Raw genomic sequence first — 26,695 nt, forward strand, 5'->3', positions numbered from 1 at the left:
TTGACGCTATTATGAATCTAATGGGGCGGCGGCTTCGTTGGGTTAGGTGGGTAGGTTGGGTTAGGTTAGGTTAGGTTAGGTTAGGTTAGGTTAGGTTAGGTTAGGTTAGGTTAGGTTAGGTTAGGTTAAGTTTGTGACGCTTGTGGGTAGTTATATCTTGAGGTTATCTTGAGATGATTTCGGGGCTTTAGTGTCCCCGCGGCCCGGTCCTCGACCAGGCCTCCACCCCCAGGAAGCAGCCTGTGACAGCTGACTAACACCCAGGTACCTATTTTACTGCTAGGTAACAGGGGCATAGGGTGAAAGAAACTCTGCCCATTGTTTCTCGCCGGCGCCCGGGATCTACCCCGGGACCACAGGATTACAAGGCCAGTGTGCTGTCCGCTCGGCCGACCCGCTCCAACCTAACCTAAAACGCTGCATTTTTGACGGAGTGGACTCGGGAGCACGACGTCTCTTGTGACTGGACAGTGTCGTGTACTTTTTTGTACTTCAAAAGTACAGCACTTTTTTTTTAATTTCAACTTTGTACTTATTTGTTACTGTATTTTACTGATATTTGGGGCATTTGTTTTATTAGAGATGTTCATAACTTTATGAACACTATATGTAACCTTGAACCTGCTGTGTCACACTGTCATGACACTGTCCTGTGTCACACTGTGTCATGACACTGTCCTGTGTCATGACACAGGCCAGTGACACAGGCCAGAGTGCATGCATGGTGGCATGCACTCTGGTGGCATGCACTCTAGTGCCATACACTCTGGTGCCATATACTCTGGTGCCATACACTCTGCTGCCATACACTCTGGTGCCATACACTCTGGTGCCATACACTCTGGTGCCATACACTCTGGTGCCATACACTCTGGTGCCATACACTCTGGTGCCATACACTCTGGTGCCATACACTCTGGTGCCATACACTCTGGTGCCATACACTGCCAAAAATAACAACGCTGCCCCAAAACTAAATGACTCACGGGACTGAAGACTTGACTCACTTCCTGTTTTATTTTCCTGTTTCTCGTGTCCCTTCTTCCTGGCATCTCTGTGCTGCACTTCTCCTATTCCTCCTCCTCCTCCTTCTCTTATTCCTCCTACTCCTCCTCCTCCCACCCCCCCACTCCTCCTCGTCGCTCCCCCACGATACCTTTCTCTAATTACTATGAGTCAGCGGTGCGCGACCCGGAACTAGCGTGTTGTTGGTCTCGTTATGGTAATGGTGAGTCAAGTTATTTCCAGGTTGAGTTGGCGTGGTGAGTGTTACGTACTCCTAGCAGAATACGTATATAAATTTAAAATAAATATTATTTTATTTTATCATTGCATGTATATGTACACACATTGTGTTTTGGGTAAATTGTCGTGTGGTTTGGCAGCGTCAGTGGACAGGAGAGCGGTTGTCTCTGCACACGTCTATTACTTGTTTGATACGGGAAAGCTGGACCTGTTCAGTTTGAGAGTTCCAGATGTCACTTTATTTTAGTTAGGAAATGTTTATATACTGTAATTAAACAGGTGTCATTGTACTTATATATTTTGTAAGTAACTATTATATGTAACTTGCAGTCTTATGTGTTTTGAGAACAAGTGGTTGTTCAATTAGTTTAAAATATTAAAAAGTCCTTAGTTTCCATCCCTCATCCTGGGATGAGGCAGACGGGAGGTGAGAATGTGGGTGGCGACAGAGCGAGAGTTCAGTAGTTTCGGGGAACTAGGAGGAGTAACAAGTGGGAGATAAGTCTGTTATTATTCATTTGTTGCCATAATTACTATTATATATATTGTGACATGACTATACAATCATATTCTATAAGTTAACTTTACCATCTGTGTTTTTATATTATACTGTTTTGAATATATAGCTATCATATTGTGTATCTATTCTTCAGTCCTAAATGAAGATTCTATTTTATGCTCATTACCAATTCAAGGGGTTATACTGGTGATTCGCTATTGAGAACAGCAGTTGTGTCGTATCCCTAGACTTATTAAAGTTTGGCTGCTGTAGGATCACGAGCCGTAACGTACGATAGGTAACAAAGAGTTATGGGGGCCTGTGCCGGGAAATATTGTCCCACTTTTAACTTAACTATGCTAATCTAACCTTGCCTTCCTAGGTACCAGTGTCAAGTGTCTCTGTGTGTTTCTTAAGAACTATTCCATGTGCCAAGCAAGCCTTCCTGTGTGTCAAGTAACAACGTTTCACGATTTTGAGGTAAGTCATCCTATATATTTTGTTTGTGCAGTGAGGCCAAGCGAATTTTCAGTGTGGTGACAATTTTACAGTGAAGTGTAGTGCAGTGCCATTGTGTTAATTATTTTGTGAATCAAGTGCCAAGTGTTAGTAACGATGGAGGAGAAAGTTGCAGCGTTGGTGGCTCACCCAGACTTTGAAGGGATTCAGAACCTTAAAAAGACTGAGTTAATACAAATGGCAAATCATTTGGAATTGACCGCCAGCAATAGAATGGTTAAAGCCCAAATATTGAAAGTCATTGTGACGCATTTTGTTGAGAATGGGGATTTAGGTGAAGAAATTCTAGAGGAGTTAAGAGAGGAGTCGAGTGATCAGATGACGTTAAAGCGTCTTGAGTTAGAAGCTCGCCAATTAGAGCTTGAAGCTCAAAAAGAACAGAAAATATTAGAGGCTGAAGCTCGTCAAAGAGAGATTGAAGCTCAACAGCAACAGCAAATAATAGAGGCTGAAGCTCAGCAAAGGGAGCTAGAGACAAGGCGTTTAGAAATTGCGGCACAAAACCAGAGATGTTTAATTGAGTTGCAACTTGAAGCCACAAAGAAGCAACAAGCCGAGGAACAAACTAGGCAATTAGAGATTCAACAACAAATGGCTGACACTAACTTCAGGCTTGAATCACAGCGTATGGCAGCTGGGCATGGAAATACTAGTAATGTTTCAACAAATAGTGATAATAATCCCATCAGGATGAATAAGTATATAGAGTTGCCCAAGTTCAATGAGGAAGATCCTGAGGTTTTCTTTGCACATTTTAATAAAATTGCCATCAGTATGAACTGGCCAAGGGATCAGTGGGTAGCCATTATGCAGTCTCAATTCAAGGGGCGTAGTCAGGAGGTTTTCACATCCCTACCTGACTCTCATAGTTTTGATTATGATTTTGTAAAGAAAAGCATCTTAAATGCTTATCAACTAAATCCAGAGGCACACAGGCAAAGGTTCAGAAATCTAAGGAGGACAAGTGATCAGACAATAGCAGATTTTACTCGTCAGAAGACGAAATTTTGTAACAGATGGTTAAAGTCACTTCCAGTCACTGATTTTGATGCTTTAAAGAATCTTCTTATAATGGAAGAAGTATTGTCATGTCTCCCAGACCAGTTGTCTACTTTTATGGCAGAACAAAAGAATGTAACAGACATTGATGAGCTGTCAAAGCTCGCGGATGAGCATGAGTTGCTGACTAAGGCCCCGTTTACGGCCACTTCACCTAAGTCTAGTCGTAGAGTAAATTATAATGCTCACCGTACTCCTTATCAGAATCCATCCAGTCCTAGTACTCCAGTTACTCCCATGAGCTCTTCTCTTACAAAACCTAACCCTGCTACTTCATTGTCAGGAATGTCAAATAATAATAAGGTTATTTCTAAACCTACAGTTGGTTCTACCAGTGTGTCCACTGTAAGGTCCTGTTCCCATTGTAAGAGAAAAGGCCATGGAATTCATTCATGTTTTATATTGCACCCTGAGTTACGACCAACTGGTCTCATTTATTGCAGAGGTGTGCAAAATAAACTTACTAATAAACATGTAACTGTAAACCCCAATTGGGTGAAACAGTATTCACCATATATGTCTTCAGGTGAAGTCTTGTGTATTAATGGGAAGTGGAAGCCAGTGGTTATTCTTCGTGATACAGGTGCTTCCCAAACCATAATTTCATCCAGTATTCTTTCTGATGTTGAAAAGAGAGAGACAGGAAAGTTTGTTGTTCTTCAGAGTGTTGCAGGATGTAAAACTGTACCTCTAATAGACATTAATTTCAGATCCACCATTACACCACGTTTATGCACTGTGGGTGTTAGTACACAGTTGCCCATCCCAGGTGTGGATGTTATATTGGGTAATGATGTGGCCATAAATCATGTTGTGGGTGAGAATGATCCCCGTTTGTGTAAACAGCCAGTTGCAGACCATGTTTATTCTGCCTGTGCTGAAGTTAGTTCTATGAATGAACCTGTTGTAGAAGATGGTTTTGTCCATTCTACCTGTGCTGATGTCAGTACTAATATAAATCCAGTTGTCAGTTCTGATGTTGTAACTCAAGCATTTGTTCCAGTAACCAGTACCCCTTCAGTGGAGAAGTGGGATGTGGTTGTTCCAGATTCCTGTGTGGCCGATTTAGTTGTTGAGAGTAAGCCTGATACTATGACTCTGCTTTATTCCAATAAATTGGGAAAGGATGTCCATGTACCATTGTCTTGCCCGCTCACTACGAACGTTGTGCCAGGAGTTGAGAGAAACTTAAAAGCCACGACTCTGTATTCCAGCCAAGTGAATGGTTTAGGACAAGATGTCGGGTTGGCAGAAGTATTCCCGCTCACTCCAAGTTTAGAATCAGTTGTCGAGAGTAAGTCCGTTGTGGAGGCCCCGCCTCACCCTAGTCAAGGTGATATAATAGGGGAGGAGGTCAAACTACCTGTTACTTGCCCGCTCGCTTCAGATTCCCTTCATTTATGTGCTTTGAGTAGAACTGACCCTAAGATTTCAGAGAGAAGCAAGGAGACAGTCTGTACTGTAGATCCAGTTTTGGAGAGTGTGGGAAAGCAGCCAGAGGATCAGCTTCTGTTGAGTAGATGGAGACCCATTGAGCCTCCCTCTTCAGTTGTCTGTGAGGATGTGACCCAGCTTGGTAGTTATATTGTTGATTGTGAGCAGACAGTACTCCAAGCAGCTCCAGAAGTCATGGGAGGAAATTTTGGTAAAATCATTAAGAGTGGTAAAGTAGCAATTGGATCTAAGTTGAGGAGTTGTGATTCTTATTCTATGTGGAGGAAGTATTTCTCATTGTGTACATTGAGTCAGAGTGTGTGTAGGATGTTGAAATCTACTTTTATTCTGCAGGAGCCATTTTCTTGTGAAGTAATGGACTGTGGGACATCTTTGTCAAGCCTTGTGGTTGAGCAGAGAGAGTTTACTCAAGTAGGTTGTGCATCCAGTTCTGAGGAAGTGGTGAGTTATGCTAGAGCAGTGTCTCTATATTCAGATCCAGTTAATTTTGATGCACGAGTGATAAAAGTGTATGTTCCACTCAAGTGTGGTGTTGATTTTCAGAATCATATTGTGGGTGAAGGATTAAATCATACTGGGGAGCAGATGTTTGAGGCTCCAGGTGTGCAATTCAAGTTGGAGGATAAGGTTATCCTACCTAGAGTTAATCATTGTGAAGGGTTTCAGATTGTCCTTGGGCGTTTCCCAGGTAATCTGCTGTTCATCTTCAAGATGTTAAGACCCTTAAACCTCTTGGTTGATTGGTTGTCATCAGACGTAAATCACTTGGGAAGTGATGGTGAGGGTTGTAAAGTTTTCGGCATGTTTTATTTAGTCTCTTGGAAGACTAGACGGTTGATGAACGTGTGTGTTGTGTTCAAGTTCACCATCAGAGGGTGTGAACTTGTCTTGAGAGTTATGATTGAGATATGGTGCCTAGGCATATACCTGTTTTCTTTCACTGATCGTTATGACAGAGTTATGAGGCAATTGATTTCTGTGTTCCTTATGGATCATCTGAGTCAGTTCGATCAGGTAGTCTTTGCACTTATCTTGGGTTGTATTTCTTGGTTGGAAGGTCAAAGGTTTGATAAGTCGGTGTCTTGTGTTTCGGAAGGTTCTATGAATGGGAAAGTCTTATGCATAATTGTGAGGTTTAATGCTACTTTCTCTAATTTTAGTATCCATTGGGCGAGAGTATGTGTTCCACAGAGGATCAAGAGTGATGAGCAGATGTCTGTGTCAGAGCATACCCAGGAGAAGTCCCAACTCAACTCAACATACAGCCTGCTTCAATTAAGCAGTTCAGCTCCAGAAAAAGGGAGTAATGGAAAATCGAGGCTGTCTTGGGAAAATTCACCATGTAGAAAAGGAATCACATGGAAAATTGAAACTGATCTTGGAGAAATAGTAGAAATATATGAAAAGCAAAATGGCCATGATAACTGTGTGAAAGCAGCTACCTTTATTGACAATTCTATCCATGCTACTAATGATACTGTTGTAGATAGGTGTGTGAAATATGATCTAAAACAAAGTGAAATAAATGAGATAGTACCTTGGAGAGATAAATTTGCATACTCCAGTGACACATATGTAGAACATAGTCATAAGACTGAAATTTCTGAGTTTCCTGTAAGACTATATTTGGAGTGTTTTCATTTTTGTCCAGAAATGTGTTCTTATTACTTATACATGTTTGGTGTAATTAATACCATAAATCTCAAGTGTCATACCTTTTACTTTGAAAAAATGCCATTGATCTTCAATCCATTGCATTTTTTTTTTTCTTGGAGGTGGAAGTGTTACGTACTCCTAGCAGAATACGTATATAAATTTAAAATAAATATTATTTTATTTTATCATTGCATGTATATGTACACACATTGTGTTTTGGGTAAATTGTCGTGTGGTTTGGCAGCGTCAGTGGACAGGAGAGCGGTTGTCTCTGCACACGTCTATTACTTGTTTGATACGGGAAAGCTGGACCTGTTCAGTTTGAGAGTTCCAGATGTCACTTTATTTTAGTTAGGAAATGTTTATATACTGTAATTAAACAGGTGTCATTGTACTTATATATTTTGTAAGTAACTATTATATGTAACTTGCAGTCTTATGTGTTTTGAGAACAAGTGGTTGTTCAATTAGTTTAAAATATTAAAAAGTCCTTAGTTTCCATCCCTCATCCTGGGATGAGGCAGACGGGAGGTGAGAATGTGGGTGGCGACAGAGCGAGAGTTCAGTAGTTTCGGGGAACTAGGAGGAGTAACAAGTGGGAGATAAGTCTGTTATTATTCATTTGTTGCCATAATTACTATTATATATATTGTGACATGACTATACAATCATATTCTATAAGTTAACTTTACCATCTGTGTTTTTATATTATACTGTTTTGAATATATAGCTATCATATTGTGTATCTATTCTTCAGTCCTAAATGAAGATTCTATTTTATGCTCATTACCAATTCAAGGGGTTATACTGGTGATTCGCTATTGAGAACAGCAGTTGTGTCGTATCCCTAGACTTATTAAAGTTTGGCTGCTGTAGGATCACGAGCCGTAACGTACGATAGGTAACAGTGAGCCCCCACCCTGGTGGCCGCGGGGACCCGCCACTCTTATGCTTATGCTGGCTAGTGTGTCTCCTGTAGGGGCCGACCCTCCACCCGTCATCCTTCACAAACCTGGCCTACTACAGCCTGTCCTGCTGTAACCTGGCCTACTACAGCCTGCCCTGCTGTAACCTGGCCTACTACAGCCTGTCCTGCTGTAACCTGGCCTGCTACAGCCTGTCCTGCTGTAACCTGGCCTACTACAGCCTGTCCTGCTGTAACCTGGCCTGCTACAGCCTGTTCTGCTGTAACCTGGCCTGCTACAACCTGTCCTGGTGTAACCTGGCCTGCTACAGCCTGTCCTGCTGTAACCTGTCCTCCTACAACCTGTCCTCCTACAACCTGTCCTCCTACAACCTGTCCTTCTACTACCTGTCCTGCTTCAATCTGTCCTCCTACAACCTGTCCTCCTACAGCCTGTCCTCCTACAGCCTGTCTTCCTACAGCCTGTCCTACTTCCTGTCCTCCTACAACCTGGCCTTCTACAACCTGTCCTCCTAGAAAGAACGTCGCTTTTCGATCGTATGCGTTATTCAGACTAAAAATTGCCGCACTAGAAAATGGAAGCGGCTGGCGAAAGTGACGTAATGACCCGTTTTCTGTTTTGGGTCCTCTGGCTCAGTCTGGTAGTCTAGGAGAGGACACTTTAAATTGACCATACACACAGAAATCACAGTAGCGTGATATATCAAGTGAATAATTCCACAAGGGCCGTGAGGAAGGTTCGAACCCTCATCACGGCCCTTGTGGATTTATTCATTTAAATTGACCGTTGTCTTGAAGTTGGAAAGCTTAGGAGGACGGGCTGGTGGAAGAACAGCCTCACTCACTCACTCACTCACTCACTCACTCACTCACCTTCTTAGCGGCACGCCTCACTCACTCACTCACTCACTCATTTCACTCACTCACTCACTCACTGACCTTAGCGGCACGCCTCACTCACTCACTCACCCCACCCACGGGCATGAATCCATTTACTCGCCTTCCTGGAATCATATAAACTTGTGAAATAAAGAAAACGAAATCTAAAGATGTTAAAATATGTGTAGGGGAGACTATAAGGTAACAGGGGACCGAGCAACCGGGCATCACAGCAGACAGACTATAAAGTCCGCTGTGCTTACATTTGCTTCTCCCCAGTTGCCATTTATGGCCTCTTCCACTACTTTCTCTCGGGTTAAAGAGTTTAATCTTGTGTATTCCCTTCAGTATCTTGTATGTTGAGATCATATCCCCCTCTTCTCTTAGAGTGGTGAAGAAGAAGGGCATGGGGCGTCTCTTGGGCAGGGAATAAGGGGCCGCTGCGGCCCAAGACAAGGGGCTGGTGCTGGCCAAGACAAGGGGCTGGTGCGGCCCAAGACAAGGGGCTGGTGCTGGCCAAGACAAGGGGCCGCTGCGGCCCAAGACAAGGGGCTGGTGCTGGCCAAGACAAGGGGCTGGTGCGGCCCAAGACAAGGGGCTGGTGCTGGCCAAGACAAGGGGCTGGTGCGGGCCAAGACAAGGGCTTTCCGTCACCTGTCCCTCTCTCTGGTGTGACAGGAGGTCATGGAAGCATAAATTAACATTTACCCCCCACCGACGCCCGTTTTTTATGTCAATATTCAGGGCTGTAACTGGAATTGAACGTCAGTGTGACGCTGGACGGGGCGCTCTACAGGATGGGTGACCACCTCAAATGTGAGCATCAGGATGGTTCTTGGACATGTTTGTTTATTTAGCGTGAGTGTTTTATGTTGTGGGCCGGCGACATGCTAGGTGGTCATCACATGACGTCTCTGACCTCATCACATGACGTCTCTGACCTCATCAATGACGTCTCTGACCTTATCACATGGCGTCTCTGACCTCATCACATGACGTCTCTGATCTTATCACATGGCGTCTCTGACCTCATCACATGACGTCTGTGACCTCATCACATGACGTCTCTGACCTCATCACATGACGTCTCTGACCTCATCACATGGCGTCTCTGATCTTATCACATGGCGTCTCTGACCTCATCACATGACACCTCTGACCTCATCACATGACACCTCTGACCTCATCACATGACGTCTCTCACCTCATCACATGACGCCTCTGACCAATCCAAACATTATACTCCACACAGTTACCGAGAGAGGAATGTAGAAATACACGATCTTCCACCCAAAATCAATTCCATTTGTACCATTTGGTGACAGACCTGACTGATTATTAAGACAACACCCGGGCCTTTCTCTAGGCCTAGTAGAGCACATATATGTGCCAATTAGTCCTAAGGTTACATATAAATGGTCCTAGGACTAATTTTTTTTTTTTAAGGAATTGTCGAGCGAGTCGAGCCTGGCCTCGGGCCGGGCTTGGGGAGTAGAAGAACTCCCAGAACCCCATCAAGCAGGTATCAAGCAAGGTTATGACAAATTGGATAATATGCTTTCGCTTTTATAAAACTCTTAAGAATTCCGATAGTACATAACGGAGGCTTTTTTGTTCAACTGCACAGATTTTGTGCATTCTGCCTATAATAATTATAGCTACTAATATTGTTGGAGGTTGGGTGGAGGTAATGGTGAGTGGAGGTAATGGTGGGTGGAAATAATGGTGGGTGGAGATAATATTGGGTGTCAATGAACACAGAAATAACACTCACTCGTAGAGAAGCCAGAAAGTATTATCAGTCTGTAGGCCTATCTGATGTTTGCTAAGAGAAATAGTCTATTTTACATTGTCTTTTAGTAGATAAATAGATTTTTGAAACGTTTCAACTTGATTGTTCACGGCTGGTAGCTTACCCTTGGAGTCACGTGACTATAGTGCCAAGCAACCACCAATATATATTGGCCTACGCAGGCACAGCAGCTGACTTGAGCGCAGCTTGGCACCCCAAGAGCCACTTGGGATCTGGATTGATAATTGTGAAACTCAGTAGCCTCAAATTTCTAAATTTAAGCGACCATAATATGCGAGGAAACAATTTTCCGCCTCAGGTATGACGCTATTTTGTTTATCCACATGGCGGCGGCTTAGTGGTGTTAACATGTTAATAATGGCGGCGGCTTAGTGGTGTTAACATGTTAATAATGGCGGCGGCTTAGTGGTGTTAACATGTTAATAATGGCGGCGGCTTAGTGGTGTTAACATGTTAATAATGGCGGCGGCTTAGTGGTGTTAACATGTTAATAATGGCAGCAGCTTAGTGGTGTTAACATGTTAATAATGGCGGCATCTTAGTGGTGTTAACATGTTAATAATGGCGGCATCTTAGTGGTGTTAACATGTTAATAATGGCGGCATCTTAGTGGTGTTAACATGTTAATAATGGCAGGTTGTCTCTCCCCAGGTACGTAACGCCGAGGACCCCGGGTCACCAGAGGAACCTCGACCCTCCAGCAGCACCAGCGGGTCTCCCGGCGCCTCCCTGGGCCCCACCTCCCCTCCACCACACCCTCAGGTAATGTCTCTGTCTCTCTCTCTCTCTGTCTGTCTCTGTCTGTCTCTCTCTCTCTGTCTGTCTCTCTCTCTCTCTCTCTCTCTCTCTCTCTCTCTCTCTCTCTCTCTCTCTCTCTCTCTCTCTCTCTCTCTCTCTCTCTCTCTCTCTCTCTGTGCTGACTTTTCCTCCGCTCAATTCTGCTTCGGTCCATTTTTTATTGTGTCTCGAGAGGTTTTCAGTTCATGTGTGTTTGGACTCATAAGAGCATGCACGACAAGGCTCCCTGGGGGCTAACATGCACGACAGGGCTCCCTGGGGGCTAACATGCACGACAGGGCTCCCTGGGGGCTAACATGCACGACAGGGCTCCCTGGGGGCTAACATGCACGACAGGGCTCCCTGGGGGCTAACATGCACGACAGGGCTCCCTGGGGGCTAACATGCACGGCAAGGCTCCCTGGGGGCTAACATGCACGACAGGGCTCCCTGGGGGCTAACATGCACGACAGGGCTCCCTGGGGGCTAACATGCACGACAGGGCTCCCTGGGGGCTAACATGCACGACAGGGCTCCCTGGGGGCTAACATGCACGACAGGGCTCCCTGGGGGCTAACATGCACGACAGGGCTCCCTGGGGGCTAACATGCACGGCAAGGCTCCCTGGGGGCTAACATGCACGACAGAGCTCCCTGGGGGCTAACATGCACGACAGGGCTCCCTGGGGGCTGACATGCACGACAGGGCTCCCTGGGGGCTAACATGCACGACAGGGCTCCCTGGGGGCTGACATGCACGACAGAGCTCCCTGGGGGCGTACTAAAGTGCCCCTATCCTAACCAGCCAGAGAACCCACGAATAGAAAACGGGAGAGTATGTCAATTTCGCAACCGCTGTCATTTTCTAGTATGTACATTTCGCTTACCTGGCGATGATTTCGGGGCTTAGCGTCCCCGCGGCCCGGTCCTCGACCAGGCCTCCTTTTTTTTGTTACACATCCTCAGAAAGCAGCCCGTACCAGCTGTCTAACTCCCATGTACCTAATTTACTGCTAGGTGAACAGGCCCATCAGCGTGAAAGTCTGCCCATTTGTTTCCGCCTCCACCGGGGATCGAATCCGGAACCTTAGGACTATGAGTCCAAAGCGCTGTCCACTCAGCTGCCAGGCCCCCCCTGGGGCATGACCGTGCCCCAGTAATCAGAGCCAGACGTCTCCTGAATTAGTAGCATTAAACGCTCATGATGAGATAACATTATCTCTCCCGCTTCCCGTATTTTGTCTGTTTTGATAACGAGGCTCCGGCAGCCACACGTGCTGGGGGAGGGTACAGTACCCTCCACACCTGCTGGAGGGAGGATACAGTGCCTGCCACACCTGCTGGGGAGGGTAAGGTACCCTCCACATCTGCTGGGGGAGGGTAAAGTACCCTCCACACCTGCTCGGGGAGGGTACAGTGCCTGCCACACCTGCTGGAGGGAGGGTACAGTGCCTGCCACACCTGCTGGGGAGGGTAAGGTACCCTCCACATCTGCTGGGGGAGGGTAAAGTACCCTCCACACCTGCTGGGGGAGGGTACAGTGCCCCCTACCTGCTCTCTTGACGGGTCCATACATCATGTCTCCCCAGGATGCTCTCGTACAGGATCTCTGGCATATTACTGGATCACCGGGGCATCTTGGGGGGGGGGGGGAGTGGGGCGCGGAGCTGATGCCTATCTGATTTACGACCTCAGACCAGATAGTGGCTTCGTGAGTTACATCAGAGCTCAGGGTCTGGTTACTGTCCCTCACAGCTCTTTGTGGTCACTGTCCCTCACAGGTCACTGTCGTTACTGGCTACTATCGCCTCACACTTCTCCCATAAGTGAACACGGCCTCGTAGCTAGAGGAGGTAGAGTAAAACTAGCATAGAGCCGTCCTCCTCTAACTCTGCAACCCGTTCTCGCACTTGCCTTCAGTCAATATTGGCTTATTTAATAAGTGCATATGTAACATACTAATTGATTGTGAATATTTTAGTTTACCTTGAAAAGCTTCATAGAAAACACCAACCTCACCTAACCTTCTTAGTATGTTAAGATAAGCATCTTATTGCTTCTTATTTACAATTATTACTTAACCTCTCAACGGTATAGGTTAAGTACCTGGAACAGCCGGTCTGAACGTCTCACGTTATCTTGAGGTTATCTTGAGATGATTTCGGGGCATTTTAGTGTCCCCGCGGCCCGGTCCTCGACCAGGCCTCCACCCCCAGGAAGCAGCCCGTGACAGCTGACTAACACCCAGGTACCTGTTTTACTGCTAGGTAACAGGGGCATAGGGTGAAAGAAACTCTGCCCATTGTTTCTCGCCGGCGCCTGAGATCGAACCCAGGACCACAGGATCACAAGTCCAGCGTGCTGTCCGCTCGGCCGACCGGCTCTCGACGTGAACAAACTCTCAAGGTAAAATATTAACACTTGCAAGATTTACGCATAATACACCTCCAATCTGAGCCTCAAATGTCCATCTTGAGGTTATCTTGAGATGATTTCGGGGCTTTTAGTGTCCCCGCGGCCCGGTCCTCGACCAGGCCTCCACCCCCCAGGAAGCAGCCCGTGACAGCTGACTAACACCCAGGTACCTATTTTACTGCTAGGTAACAGTAGGCAAGTAACGCACACGTTAGCCAGTAACCAGTAACCTAGCCAGTAACCGTTAGCCAGTAACCAGTAACCTAGCCAGTAACCGTTAGCCAGTAACCAGTAACCTAGCCAGTAACCTAGCCAGTAACAGTAGGCTAGGTCCATGTAGGCAATAAAAACATATTTATACGCCCAATCAGTATCTCGCCTTTTATTTACGAAATGCGAAAAGGATGGGAACATTTTTATTTTTAAACTAAATCAACGATATAATTCCTCTATCCTCTTCCTGCGGATGAGCGCCACCGCGGCCTTAGTTTTTTGACTAGGCCTCCTGGTTGGTGGTCAGGTCAATCAGGCTGTTAGACGCTGCTACTCGCAGCCTGACATTTGAATCTCAACTGGTTGATACGGTATCCTTTGAAGGTGTTTTTATCAAGTTCTCTCTTGAACACCGTGAGAGGTCGGCGAGTTATGAAGAACAACCCAGCGGGTTTTCTTCCTATTGGGGAGTGTTGTACATGCTGCTACGGCGGTGTGTCCACTCACAGGATGAGTGGCGCTGCCCAATAAACTCGCCCCTCGGGGCAAAATTAAAAAAATAAACATATACGCCTCTTATGTGCAGAGGGCGAGTGTGAAAGTCTTGGGCCCTTGATACTGGTTGAATTCTCTCCCAAATTACGTGTTGCAAGTGTGCTTTTCAACGGGGGTATTTTGCACTTCCTGCCATGTCTCCTGGTGTCTTGAGGAGCTATTTTCGTGTGCAGATTTAGAACCAGTCCCTTTAATATTTTCCAAGTGTAAATTATTATGTAGGGAATACAGATTAAAAATGTTTAAGCAATCGCAATTATTTAGCTGTTTTATTGAGTGGATTCAGGCAATAAATGATCTTTGTTGGTGAGTACAATGTACTCCTCACAGTACCAGTTGGAGATAGACCAGTATAATGTACTGTATACTGTACTGTTGTGCAGTATGTACGTTGTATCTTGTAAGTACGTAAGTACGTTGCAGGAGTACACTGTATCACAAGAATTAGAGCTTCAATGTTTAGTGACTTTAGTTTAGTTTAGTGACTTCAATGTTCAAGGAATTCTTATGGTGTCAACCTTCTACATAATGCTCTCCTCAAACTGCCCCCCCCCCCCCACTCGTTAGGCAATCTTATCACCAGCTTACATCAGGTACTTGTCTCATGGGTGGTTTGTATGCACGTTAATTCTTTACCTTTGAGTACATCATCTATTCCTTGCAATTCGGACTCGCTGTAAATACCGACTTTTGCCTGTGATTCCGGCGGCCCCTCCCTGCTGCTGGAGGAAGGGAAGGGAACTATGAGAAGAGAGCGTCAAGCAATTATCACTATATAGACTTGAGAATTATGAATCGACTTGAGAATGGTCCAGGACAGACCGAAACGTCGTCGTCCCTTCAACTTCTAGTGTGTGGTCTGGTCAACATACTTCAGCCACGTTATTGTGACTCATCGCCTGCATATGACTATATAGCACTGGGAAGGGGTCAGGATAAGGATTTGGGATGGGACGCGGGGTGGGGAGGGAGGAATGGTGTCCAACCTCTCAGGATCTCAGGAATTGAACGCCGACCTGCATGACTCTTGCTCTACCGTCCAATCTCTGTCTCCCTCACCCATTATCAACACTTCTCTCTCTCCCTCTCCCACCATCAACAACGAAACACAGGGTACAGGACACACTCAGACCTACTCATAGAAGAAACGCAACATGTAAAGGACCTGGGAATTATGATGCCTGACGACCTGACATTTAGTGAACATAACCGAGCAAATATAGCGGCGGCCAGGAAAATGATAGGATGGATTAAGACAACGAACGGAGAACGTATAATCCAGAGACTCCACAGCAATGCAAATACTATTTAAATCACTGGTGCTGTTCTGTCTTGAGTATTGTTCGGTACTCACTTCCCCTTTCAGAGCAGGAAAGATCTCTGAATTAGAGGGACTGAAGAGAGCATATACGGCACGCATAGACACGATAAAACATCTAAATTATTGGGACAATCTCAAAGCTCTCAAAATGTACTCTTTGGAAAGAAGACGAGAGAGGTATCAAATAATATATTCATGAAAGATACTTGAAGGCCAGGTACCAAATTTACAAAGTAGAAGAACAACATACTGGAGCGAAAGGTACGGAAGGAAATGCAGAAATGCAGAATAGAACCAGTGAAGAGTATAGGTGCCATAGGCACAACCAGAGAACACTGTCCGAACATCAGAGGACCACAGCTGTTCAACACCCTCCCAGCAACCATTAAAAATATTCCCGTAACAAAGGTGGATGTATTCAAGAGGCGCTTGGACAAGTTCTTGCAAGAAGTGCCGGACCAACCAGTCTATAATGGATATGTGGGCCTGCGGGCCGCCCCACGCAACAGCCTGTTGGACCAAGCTCTCACAAGTCAAGCCTGGCCTCGGGCCGGACTCAGGGAGTAGACGAACTCCCGAAACCCTCTCCAGGTCACACTACTCTCTTCCTCCCCCACCATCAACACTACTCGTTTCCTTTCCTCTAGTAAGTTTTTCGTCTTTATTTCATCTCTGGATTAGGTTTTAGGAGGCCTCCTAAAACCAGGCGACCAGGCCTCCTAGGATTAGTAGGCCTGGTCGACGACCGGGCCGCGGGGACGCTAAGCCCCGGAAGCACCTCAAGGTAACCTCAAGGTAGGTATTGTGGGGTTTAATTGTCCTGGAGTAGATCCAAGCTCTTGGGCCACCAGCTATGGGAGTTGGGCGACTCAGAGCAATCTTTCTTGCATTCTTCAAACATCTGGACGGTGTTCCACACCCTGGAGGCTTGGTGATGTAGTCTGATGTTCAGTGGTTGTGGGTTCAGGGGTCACGGAGCTCCTGGATTGTCTGGTCATACGCTGGACGGTGTTGTGCTGCTCTTCTTAGTGACTCGTTGTGCATTACCTGTTGTCTTTGCATGTTAGTTTTCTTTGAGGTATTGTAGTGGTACTGGAGGGTATTGTAGTGGTACTGGAGGGTATTGTAGGGTACTGGAGGATATTATAGTGGTATTAGAGGGTACTGGAGGGTATTTTAGTGGTACTGGAGGGTATTGTAATGGTACTGGAGGGTATTCGATATGCAGCCAGACTGTTCGATATGCGGCCGGACTAGAGCCTTGTATATTAAGTATAACTGTGTGTTCGTGCCGAGGATGCGGAATTTTCTCAAATTATCTAAGGCTTTCTTTTTGTAATTATTTATTCTGTCATTTAAATGATTTTGGGTTCCTGTTCTCTTAATCTTGAGGCCCATTATTCTGCCTACATTCGTATGTTGGATTCGGTGGATGTCAAGGTTAATTGCTCTGGATATTTGTTGCAAATGTACATTAATTGGAACTTTTGTCTGTTAGTACTTATTTTCCATTGTTTTTCAAAGTAATCCTGTTACCCCCCCCCCCCCTTTTTGTTGGTCAGTAAAACGTCTTTGCTCCTCCTGGTAGGCAGAGTATTTGAATTGCATCGTTAGCGTATGTGACGCATTCTCCGTGTTGGGGAGGGGTCAGGTGAGGTCAGGTGTGTATATGTTGAAACGAGTGAGTGTACATGCTGTTATGGCGGTGTATCCACTCACAAGATGAGTGGCGCTGCCCAATAAACTCGCCCTTCGGGGCAAAATTTAAAAATTTAAAACGAGTGAGTGACAGGCAGCTTCCCTGTGGTACTCCACTTCTCAGGTCCGGTATGTCACCCAAGTAGCTGCCAATGTTGAGCTTAGATGTTCTGTTGTCTAAGAAGCTGCATTTTGTGGCAGTAAATCTCTCTAAAAGTCCTGGTTCAGATATCTTGTATTTTTGGCCCTTTATCTTTTGACCTTCTAGTGCCCTAACCAAGCTCCAGCCCTCTGACCACCCCCTACACGTCCTCTACCCCTTCCCCTCCTGCACCTCCCCGCCACTCCCCCAAACAATCCCAAGGAAACATCCCCTCCTCACCTCAACCCCTCACCAACCCCATCACCCCCTCCTCCCAGCAGCAAAAACTCTGCCTCCTCACAGTCGCTGGCCAGCAGGCACTAGGATGGCCAGCACTGTAGGCGACCACCTTGCTCCTTTAGGCTTGATTTGACGTTAAGAATTGTCATTTAGATACGAGGCTTCAGTTTGGACACGGCAGGCTCAGGGCAGCGTGAAGAGGCATCGCTGTGTATATAACTCGCCAGACAAGCTCGAGTGGATTTTTGGGGCGACAAGTGAATTTGTGGAGTGTATCGCCCCCCTGGCTCCCCCGGAGGTCGTCTCCAGACTCACCCGGGGGTCGTCCACTGACTCCCCCGGGGGTCGTCCACTGGCTCCCCCGGGTGTCGCCCCCCTGCTCGTCACTCCTCCATATCTTCTGACGTTTTCAAAACCACAAAATGCCAAAATCCCACTTCCCGGCAAAAATAAACATTTTGACGAGTTGGTCGCGCCCTCAGCGGCAAGTTTGTAGTAACTAAGAATATAGTTTTGCCAGTGGTGTATAGTTTGGGGGCCCGCACGGCCACCGTGGCTTGCGGGGTCTGCGGGCCCCCTTGCTGTCTGCGCGCGTGGTCTAGGGTCTGGTTTGAACTGGGGCTGAAACTGGGTCCCTTGTACCAGTGGCTTGGCCGGGGCCCTCCGCGCCACCATTGCTGGCCGTATTTGGGAGGTTGCTGGCCTGGTGGTGGCCTCTCCGCTGATAACAATAACAAAAACTCAGGCTCGTCCCGCTTCGCCCGTATCACGTTCCCTGTTGGATTAGTCTGGCCTCTGATTTATGCCACCCCGCGTCAGGGCTTAGGAGGAAGTGTGTGTAGGGCTGCGACACCTTCTGACACCTGGTACCCTAGCCTGGGACATGTGGTTATACCTGGTACCCTAGCCTGGGACACCTGGTACCCTAGCCTGCGACACGTGGTTATACCTGGTACCCTAGCCTGGGACATATGGTTATACCTGGTACCCTAGCCTGCGACACCTGGTACCCTAGCCTGCGACATATGGTTATACCTGGTACCCTAGCCTGGGACACCTGGTACCCTAGCCTGGGACACGTGGTTATACCTGGTACCCTAGCCTGCGACACGTGGTACCCTAGCCTGGGACACGTGGTACCCTAGCCTGGGACACCTGGTACCCTAGCCTGCGACACCTGGTACCCTAGCCTGGGACACGTGGTTATACCTGGTACCCTAGCCTGCGACACGTGGTACCCTAGCCTGGGACACCTGGTACTCTAGCCTGGGACACGTGGTACCCTAGCCTGCGACAAACACACGCACGTTAAAAATACAAACTCTAGGGGGAAAAACAAGAGTAAATATGACCACGACAGAAATATACAAAGTTGAGAAAAAGTGTTTTAAACCCTTCAATGTCTATATCAACGAAATAGACTCCAGTGTAGGAAACAAATGGGCCAAAAAAGATGTTCGAATGGTCTCCTTTGCGAGTTGTAGACGTTTGGAACAATTTAAGTGAGAAAATAGTGAATTACAAAGCCATCGGTAGTTACGAAGCGTCGTAACTACCGATGTCCCTGTCGTTACAGGGACGACGGGACATCAGGAGCGCAGCTCTCGTTCTGTAACAACATTTAGGTATCTGTACACACACACATTCAATAAAAATAAGTAAACTACACATGACTTGAGAAGAAACACAGACCTGATCACGACATACAAGATAGGGAGAGATCGACGTGGGTGGGAACATTGAGTGGGATAAGAATCCTTTCAGTGTGAGGATAATGAGTCAGTGGAATACCTTACAAGAGGATATATGGGAGGCTCACTACACACTCACGGCTTTTGTTGTATATCATAAATTTCGCGAGGGGTTATAACCCCTCTTTTTAGATGACCACTGGGGGGGGGGAACCTGGACCGGGAGCTGGAGCTTGCCTCTACCAAACACGGAAGGTGAGAGCACAAGGACCTTCTCGGCTGGAGGTAAGAAACAAACAAATGCAGAATATAATGTTTCGTTTGGCTCTTGACCTTGAAGGTGGCGGCCACCTGACTACTGACTCTTCCCCTGCAGCACCCACCTGACTACTGACTCCCCACCTGCACCACCCACCTGACTACTGACTCCCCACCTGCAGCACCCACCTGACTACTGACTCCCCACCTGCAGCACCCACCTGACTACTGACTCCCCACCTGCAGCACCCACCTGACTCCTGACTCCCCACCTGCAGCACCCGCCTGACTACTGACTCCCCACCTGCAGCACCCACCTGACTCCTGACTCCCCACCTGTACCACCCGCCTGACTACTGACTCCCCACCTGCAGCACCCACCTGACTCCTGACTCCCCACCTGCAGCACCCACCTGACTACTGACTCCCCACCTGCAGCACCCACCTGACTCCTGACTCCCCACCTGCAGCACCCGCCTGACTACTGACTCCCCACCTGCAGCACCCACCTGACTCCTGACTCCCCACCTGTACCACCCGCCTGACTACTGACTCCCCACCTGCAGCACCCACCTGACTCCTGACTCCCCACCTGCAGCACCCACCTGACTACTGACTCCCCACCTGCAGCACCCACCTGACTCCTGACTCCCCACCTGCAGCACCCGCCTGACTACTGACTCCCCACCTGCAGCACCCACCTGACTCCTGACTCCCCACCTGTACCACCCGCCTGACTACTGACTCCCCACCTGCAGCACCCACCTGACTCCTGACTCCCCACCTGCAGCACCCACCTGACTACTGACTCCCCACCTGCAGCACCCACCTGACTCCTGACTCCCCACCTGCAGCACCCACCTGACTACTGACTCCCCACCTGCAGCACCCACCTGACTACTGACTCCCCACCTGCAGCACCCACCTGACTCCTGACTCCCCACCTGCAGCACCCACCTGACTACTGACTCCCCACCTGCAGCACCCACCTGACTACTGACTCCCCACCTGCAGCACCCACCTGACTACTGACTCCCCACCTGCAGCACCCACCTGACTACTGACTCCCCACCTGCAGCACCCACCTGACTACTGACTCCCCACCTGCAGCACCCACCTGACTACTGACTCCCCACCTGCAGCACCCACCTGACTACTGACTCCCCACCTGCAGCACCCACCTGACTACTGACTCCCCACCTGCACCACCCACCTGACTCCTGACTCCCCACCTGCACCACCCGCCTGACTACTGACTCCCCACCTGCAGCACCCACCTGACTACTGACTCCCCACCTGCACCACCCGCCTGACTACTGACTCCCCACCTACAGCACCCACCTGACTCCTGACTCCCCACCTGCAGCACCCATCTTGCAGGGGGTGCCGAGGGGAAGGGGGAGCACCGCACGGTGAGGGTGCCGCAGGCGGGATACTCACCTCGCAGTGACACGAGGAACGGTACCTCACAGTCCCTGACGAACGAGGCCACCTGGAGCGGACGACGCCAGAAAAATATTGCGGCAAATGTCATAATCCAGGGCGAGGGTCGCGCAGCAGCTGCCGCTGGCGGTGACTCTGGAGTGTGTGTGTGTGTGTACATTGGCGCGGTCAGTGTGATCCGTCTTCCGCTGGGAGGAGGTCCTCAGGCAGGTGGACCCCAGGCAGGTGGACCCCAGGCAGGTGGACCCCAGGCAGGTGGACCCTAGGCAGGTGGACCAGTCACCTCTATGGTGCCCCATAAGCGGGTGTTGTTGACACTTCGTATTATGTTGATGTTGGTGTAGAGTCAGGTGGACTCGACCTCTTGTTGATGTTGGTGTAGAGTCAGGTGGACTCGACCTCTTGTTGACGTTCCTGTAGAGTCAGGTGGACTCTACCCCTTGTTGACGCTCCTGTAGAGTCAGGTGGACTCGACCCCCTGTTGATGTTGGTGTAGAGTCAGGTGGACTCGACCTCTTGTTGACGTTCCTGTAGAGTCAGGTGGACTCGACCCCTTGTTGATGTTAGTGTAGAGTCAGGTGGACTCGACCCCTTGTTGATGTTGGTGTAGAGTCAGGTGGACTCGACCTCTTGTTGACGTTCCTGTAGAGTCAGGTGGACTCTACCCCTTGTTGACGCTCCTGTAGAGTCAGGTGGACTCGACCCCCTGTTGATGTTGGTGTAGAGTCAGGTGGACTCGACCTCTTGTTGACGTTCCTGTAGAGTCAGGTGGACTCGACCCCTTGTTGATGTTGGTGTAGAGTCAGGTGGACTCGACCCCTTGTTGATGTTGGTGTAGAGTCAGGTGGACTCGACCTCTTGTTGACGTTCCTGTAGAGTCAGGTGGACTCTACCCCTTGTTGACGCTCCTGTAGAGTCAGGTGGACTCGACCCCCTGTTGATGTTGGTGTAGAGTCAGGGGGATTCGACCCCTTGTTGATGTTGCTGTAGAGTCAGGTGGACTCGACCCCCTGTTGACGTTCCTGTAGAGTCAGGTGGACTCGACCCCTTGTTGACGTTCCTGTAGAGGGTCACGTGTCTCCAGTCGGCATGTGTTCACTATCGTGTTATTGTACTGCGCGCGCAGGACAACGCCACATGGCGGGAATAACTCAAACTACCCCCAGTACCCAGTAGTGTCTAAGTTTGTTTACATTGTAACTGGACCACGTGGCTTCTGAATGCGTTTAGAATCTAGCTTGACCCTGTGGTTTCTAGTTTTATGAATGTTATCTGGGGTTTAGTACGTACAGGCTGGGGTCTTAAGGGGGCAAAGAGTGTGTGTCTTGGGAGTAGATCGTGTCCTCACTAACGGGAATGTTTACCTACGTCCTTGCTAGTGAAGACGGAAGATTTTTATCAAATTAAATTAAAGATTTTATCCGTAAATGGCCGATTTATTCAGGAAGAAAAATATTCTTTCCGAATCGTAAATAATTCGAAAAGTTTAGATAAGAATTACAGTCTCTTGGAGGTTGATACCTGGTTGATGGGGTTCTGGGAGTTCTTCTCCTCCCCAAGCCCGGCCTGGGGCCAGACTTGACTTGTGAGAGTTTGGTCCACCAGGCTGTTGCTTGAAGCGGCCAGCAGGCCCACATACCATGATTTCAGCATGAAGGACGCTGCCCGGCTAACTGTTCCACAGGAACCTTGGCACCGAGGCGTCAGAGGACAGAGGGACACGTCACAGGGAGCTCTGATGACCTCGGGGGGGGGGGGGGGGACATCGTCAGTCAGTCAACGTTAAGCGAATTTTGGGCAATTAAATTCTCATTCTCACGATTTGACAAGCGTCAAATTTAAAGTACTCACCTAGTTGTACTGACCTAGTTGTGTTTGCGGGGGTTGAGCTCTGGCTCTTTGGTCCCGCCTCTCAACCGTCAATCAACAGGTGTACAGATTCCTGAGCCTATTGGGCTCTATCATATCTACACTTGAAACTGTGTATGGAGTCAGCCTCCACCACATCACTTCCTAATGCATTCCATTTGTCAACCACTCTGACACTAAAAAAGTTCTTTCTAATATCTCTGTGGCTCATTTGGGCACTCAGTTTCCACCTGTGTCCCCTAGTGCGTGATGAGGCCTCGAAAAAGTGTTTTTCCCCCTATGATCGTACGAATCTTAGTCAATACTTATTAATCCGAGAATTTTATATAAATTGAATCTGTTAATTTAGATGCTGCTGACGACAGTGTCAGGTAGCGACGGATTGTGTGGACGGGTTCTTCTACGACACAATCAAGTGCTGCGTCGAACATTTGATGATTGTACTGAATTGTTAATCCCGTGGAGCCATCTGATACTGGAGGTGGTTGAAGACAGATCGCCTTCACACACCTCAGGTAATTGAACAATTAATGCATCAGGTTTGGTGGCGGCGCCCCAGGGGGGGAGGGGGGTGCCAGTGTTGCCAGTTAGAGCTCTTGGTGGGTGTTTTATAGAGCTCGTTCTGTGGCACTATCTCTGAGAGCCGCTGTGTCCTTTTTCGTCATTAGATTAGTTTACCCTGGAAATACAAACCGTAAATGTCTCTATTTTCCGCTTGTTACAACTTGTAATAAAGTTGTTGCATCTTGGCTTAACGTGTTTATGACGTATTAGAACGTTGTTACAACTTCCTATATTGGTTGTTATAACTGGTTAGGAGGTGTTAAAACTTGTTCGAACGTTGTACCAACGTCGTAGTTTCGGTGTGTGTTTGGTGGGTAGTTCCCTTGCCTCAGGGACAGGATTCAGGTTGATTGTTAAGATTCACACATCCTGTGAGTTTACATAAGGGTCAAAACAGCGTGAACAACAACCTCGAATAGCATGATAATAAATGAGATAATATTGAGATCATACAGTGTGGGATCGAAGCTTCATCTCTGGACTCTCCAGGGGCCAGATTCATGAAAGCACTTACGTAAGCACTTACGAACGTGTACATCTTTCCTCAATCTTTGACGGCTTTTGTTACATTCATTAAACAGTTTACAAGCATGAAAACTTCCCATTCAACTGTTGTTATTGTTATAAACAGCCTCCTGGTGGTTCGGAGCTCATTAACTGTTTAATAATTGTAAACAAAGCCGCCAAAGATTGAGAAAAGATGTACAGGTTCTTAAGTGTTTGCGTAAGTGCTTTCGTGAATCTGACCCCAGGAACGCCTGTTCGATCCCACTGTATGGCCTCAGTATTTTCTCATACATCAAGTTGTCGGGATTTTAGTGTGCATACCAGATAGTTTTGATTTCATTTGTGGTACATCTCCCACGCTTCCATTTTCTTGGTAAATTGGTGTTTCTTGTAGGTATGTTAGATGAGTAAGTTTGTAGCCCTGATAACCGAGCTTACAGCCCTGATAACCGGGCTTACAGCCCTGATAACCGAGCTTGCATTCCTGATAACCGAGCTTGCAGCCCTGATAACCGAGCTTGCATTCCTGATAACCGAGCTTGCAGCCCTGATAACCGAGCTTGCAACCCTGATAACCGAGCTTGCAGCCCTGATAACCGAGCTTGCAGCCCTGATAACCGAGCTTGCAGCCCTGATAACCGACCTTGCAGCCCTGATAACCGACCTTGCAGCGCTGATAACCGACCTTGCAGCCCTGATAACCGAGCTTACAGCCCTGATAACCGAGCTTGCAGCCCTGATAACCGAGCTTACAGCCCTGATAACCGACCTTGCAGCCCTGATAACCGAGCTTACAGCCCTGATAACCGAGCTTACAGCCCTGATAACCGAGCTTACAGCCATGATGACCGAGTTTAATGCCCTGATGCCCGAAGAAACCAATGACCTGGTGATAGGATGGGACCGGTAACACCAGGAGTTAATTGAACTGGCTTTGATGGTTTCTGGAGCATTTAGGACCGTTTTCTTTAGAGATGTGTGGGCAACTTTGAACAGTCGCTGCTTTAATGGCTTTTGTGAGATTTTCAGATGAAATTCTGTTAGGAAGGAGGATTTTAACCCACATTTAACTCTTCCTCCCAAGCACTTGGGGTGGACGGTAGACCTCCCCCACCACTCTCTCTCCCCCCCCCCCTCCGTCCCCAACCCCTTTCTCCCCTCCCCCTTTCTCCCCTCCCCCCTTTCTCCCCTCCCCCTTTCTCCCCTCCCCCCTTTCTCCCCTCCCCCTTTAACCCTGCGTCTTTCCCCGTCTCCCCTAAGCCCACTCATCCTTGTCCTTACTTCCCCTACCCCCCTCCACCCCTGGCTTGGTCCCTGAGGTAGACCAAGGGACAAGGGTCGCATAACCATTATCATTAGCCATCATATTGGACCAGGCGATACCACCATGCTTGGGTCGCGCCTCATCATCACGCCCACCATCCAATCACATTATTGGAAACATTAAACACAGACACAATTTATTTATTTTTTCCGGCTGAGTTAATTAGTGGCGCTGCGGGGCGCTTGTGGCGCCGCCATTATCAGCAGGTGCTCGTGGGTGTCATAAAGTGCTGAATGACAGCTTTGGCAGCTTTAAGTAATAATATGAACATCAGCACATGGAGTTTTTTTTTTAGTTTTTTACTAAAAAAAATACTTTACTGTGTGCATATGTTGGCATACATTTATATAATGGTAGACAGTGTTCATACATTTGCATCTATGTAGACGGGTAGAAAGCTGCTACAGAACATAGTGAGGTATTGAGTATTCAGTCGTAGAAGGTGATTGAAGTGCTTTTTCAATACAATCCGGCATGCATTCATCTTCGTCGGTTCTACATAACCAGGGTTACAGATCTGTTCCCCTACGTACAGTGCTATATACATAGTTTGGATATATATATATATAATATATATATATATATATATATATATATATATATATATATATATATATATATATATATATATATATATATATATATATATATATATATAATGTCGTACCTAGTAGCCAGAACGCACTTCTCTGCCTACTATGCAAGGCCCGATTTGCCTAATAAGCCAAGTTTTCATGAATTAATCATTTTTCGACTACCTAACCTAACCTAACGTAACTTCTTTGGCTACCTAACCTAACCTAACCTATAAAGATAGGTTAGGTTAGGTTAGGTAGGGTTGGTTAGGTTCGGTCATATATCTACGTTAATTTTAACTCCAATTAAAAAAAATTGAACTCATACATAATGAAACTGGTAGCTTTATCATTTCATAAGAAAAAAATTAGAGAAAATATAATAATTCAGGAAAACTTGGCTTATTAGGTAAATTGGGCCTTGCATAGTAGGCTGAGAAGTGCGTTCTGGCTACTAGGTACGACATATATATATATATATATATTCATGGAATTATATATATAATTCAAAGAGGGCAGCTGGGGCACTGGTAAGAGTGTGAAGGACAGGAGGTCATTGTCTCTCGAGGCGTTGTTCTGGCATTGTGTGCTTGTAACACAAGGTCGTCACCAGGTGTGACGGTGGTGGAGTGGCTACAGCAGGGCGACAAGTCGTCACGCGGTGGTGGGATCAGTAGTACACTTGTGCGGGAGGTGGGGGACAGTCACGCTCCAGGGAGGGCGAGTCCTCATGTAAGAATGTTGTGGGAGTGGCAGCGTGACACGTATTAATGTCTAGTTGTTTTGGTAGTAACTACGGTGGACTGGTTGTAGCAGATACGGTAGTAACAGTGCTGGGTGTCCGAGTGTGGTGGGGAATGTCGTACCCCGCACAATTAATTCCCAGCACTTCTGAGAACTGACCTCCCCCATAAATGTATTCTGATACATTTCTCAGGAATGTGTATCCACGGAAGCACTTGCTAAGGGGTGGTTACGTGCTGTAGAAACCTGCTTAGCTAGCGTGATAACAGCTGTGTTGGGTGCATCTGTAGTCTTGTTTACATGCCAGGCT

At 47.4% G+C, this 26,695-nt stretch overlaps 1 protein-coding gene across 8 annotated transcripts in view; it reads left to right on the top strand.

Annotated features, from left to right (window-relative positions):
• Positions 1-26,695, top strand: part of Sarm (sterile alpha and armadillo motif) — a 329,198-nt gene that overhangs the window by 205,407 nt on the left and 97,096 nt on the right. For 4 of the 8 annotated variants that reach the window (XM_045759498.2, XM_045759502.2, XM_045759499.2 and 1 more), the window contains one exon: positions 10,702-10,812. The exons of 2 other annotated variants lie outside the window; for them this stretch is intronic. In XM_045759498.2, the coding sequence (XP_045615454.1) occupies positions 10,702-10,812 (111 nt within the window). Of the gene's footprint in view, positions 1-1,279; positions 2,225-10,701; positions 10,813-26,335; positions 26,374-26,695 lie in introns of those variants that run through there. 2 more of the 8 variants (XM_069316283.1, XM_069316285.1) reach the window with 2 other exon arrangements.

The sequence above is a fragment of the Procambarus clarkii genome, chromosome 83 (genome assembly GCF_040958095.1).
Source record: "Procambarus clarkii isolate CNS0578487 chromosome 83, FALCON_Pclarkii_2.0, whole genome shotgun sequence".
Taxonomy (NCBI): domain Eukaryota; kingdom Metazoa; phylum Arthropoda; class Malacostraca; order Decapoda; family Cambaridae; genus Procambarus; species Procambarus clarkii.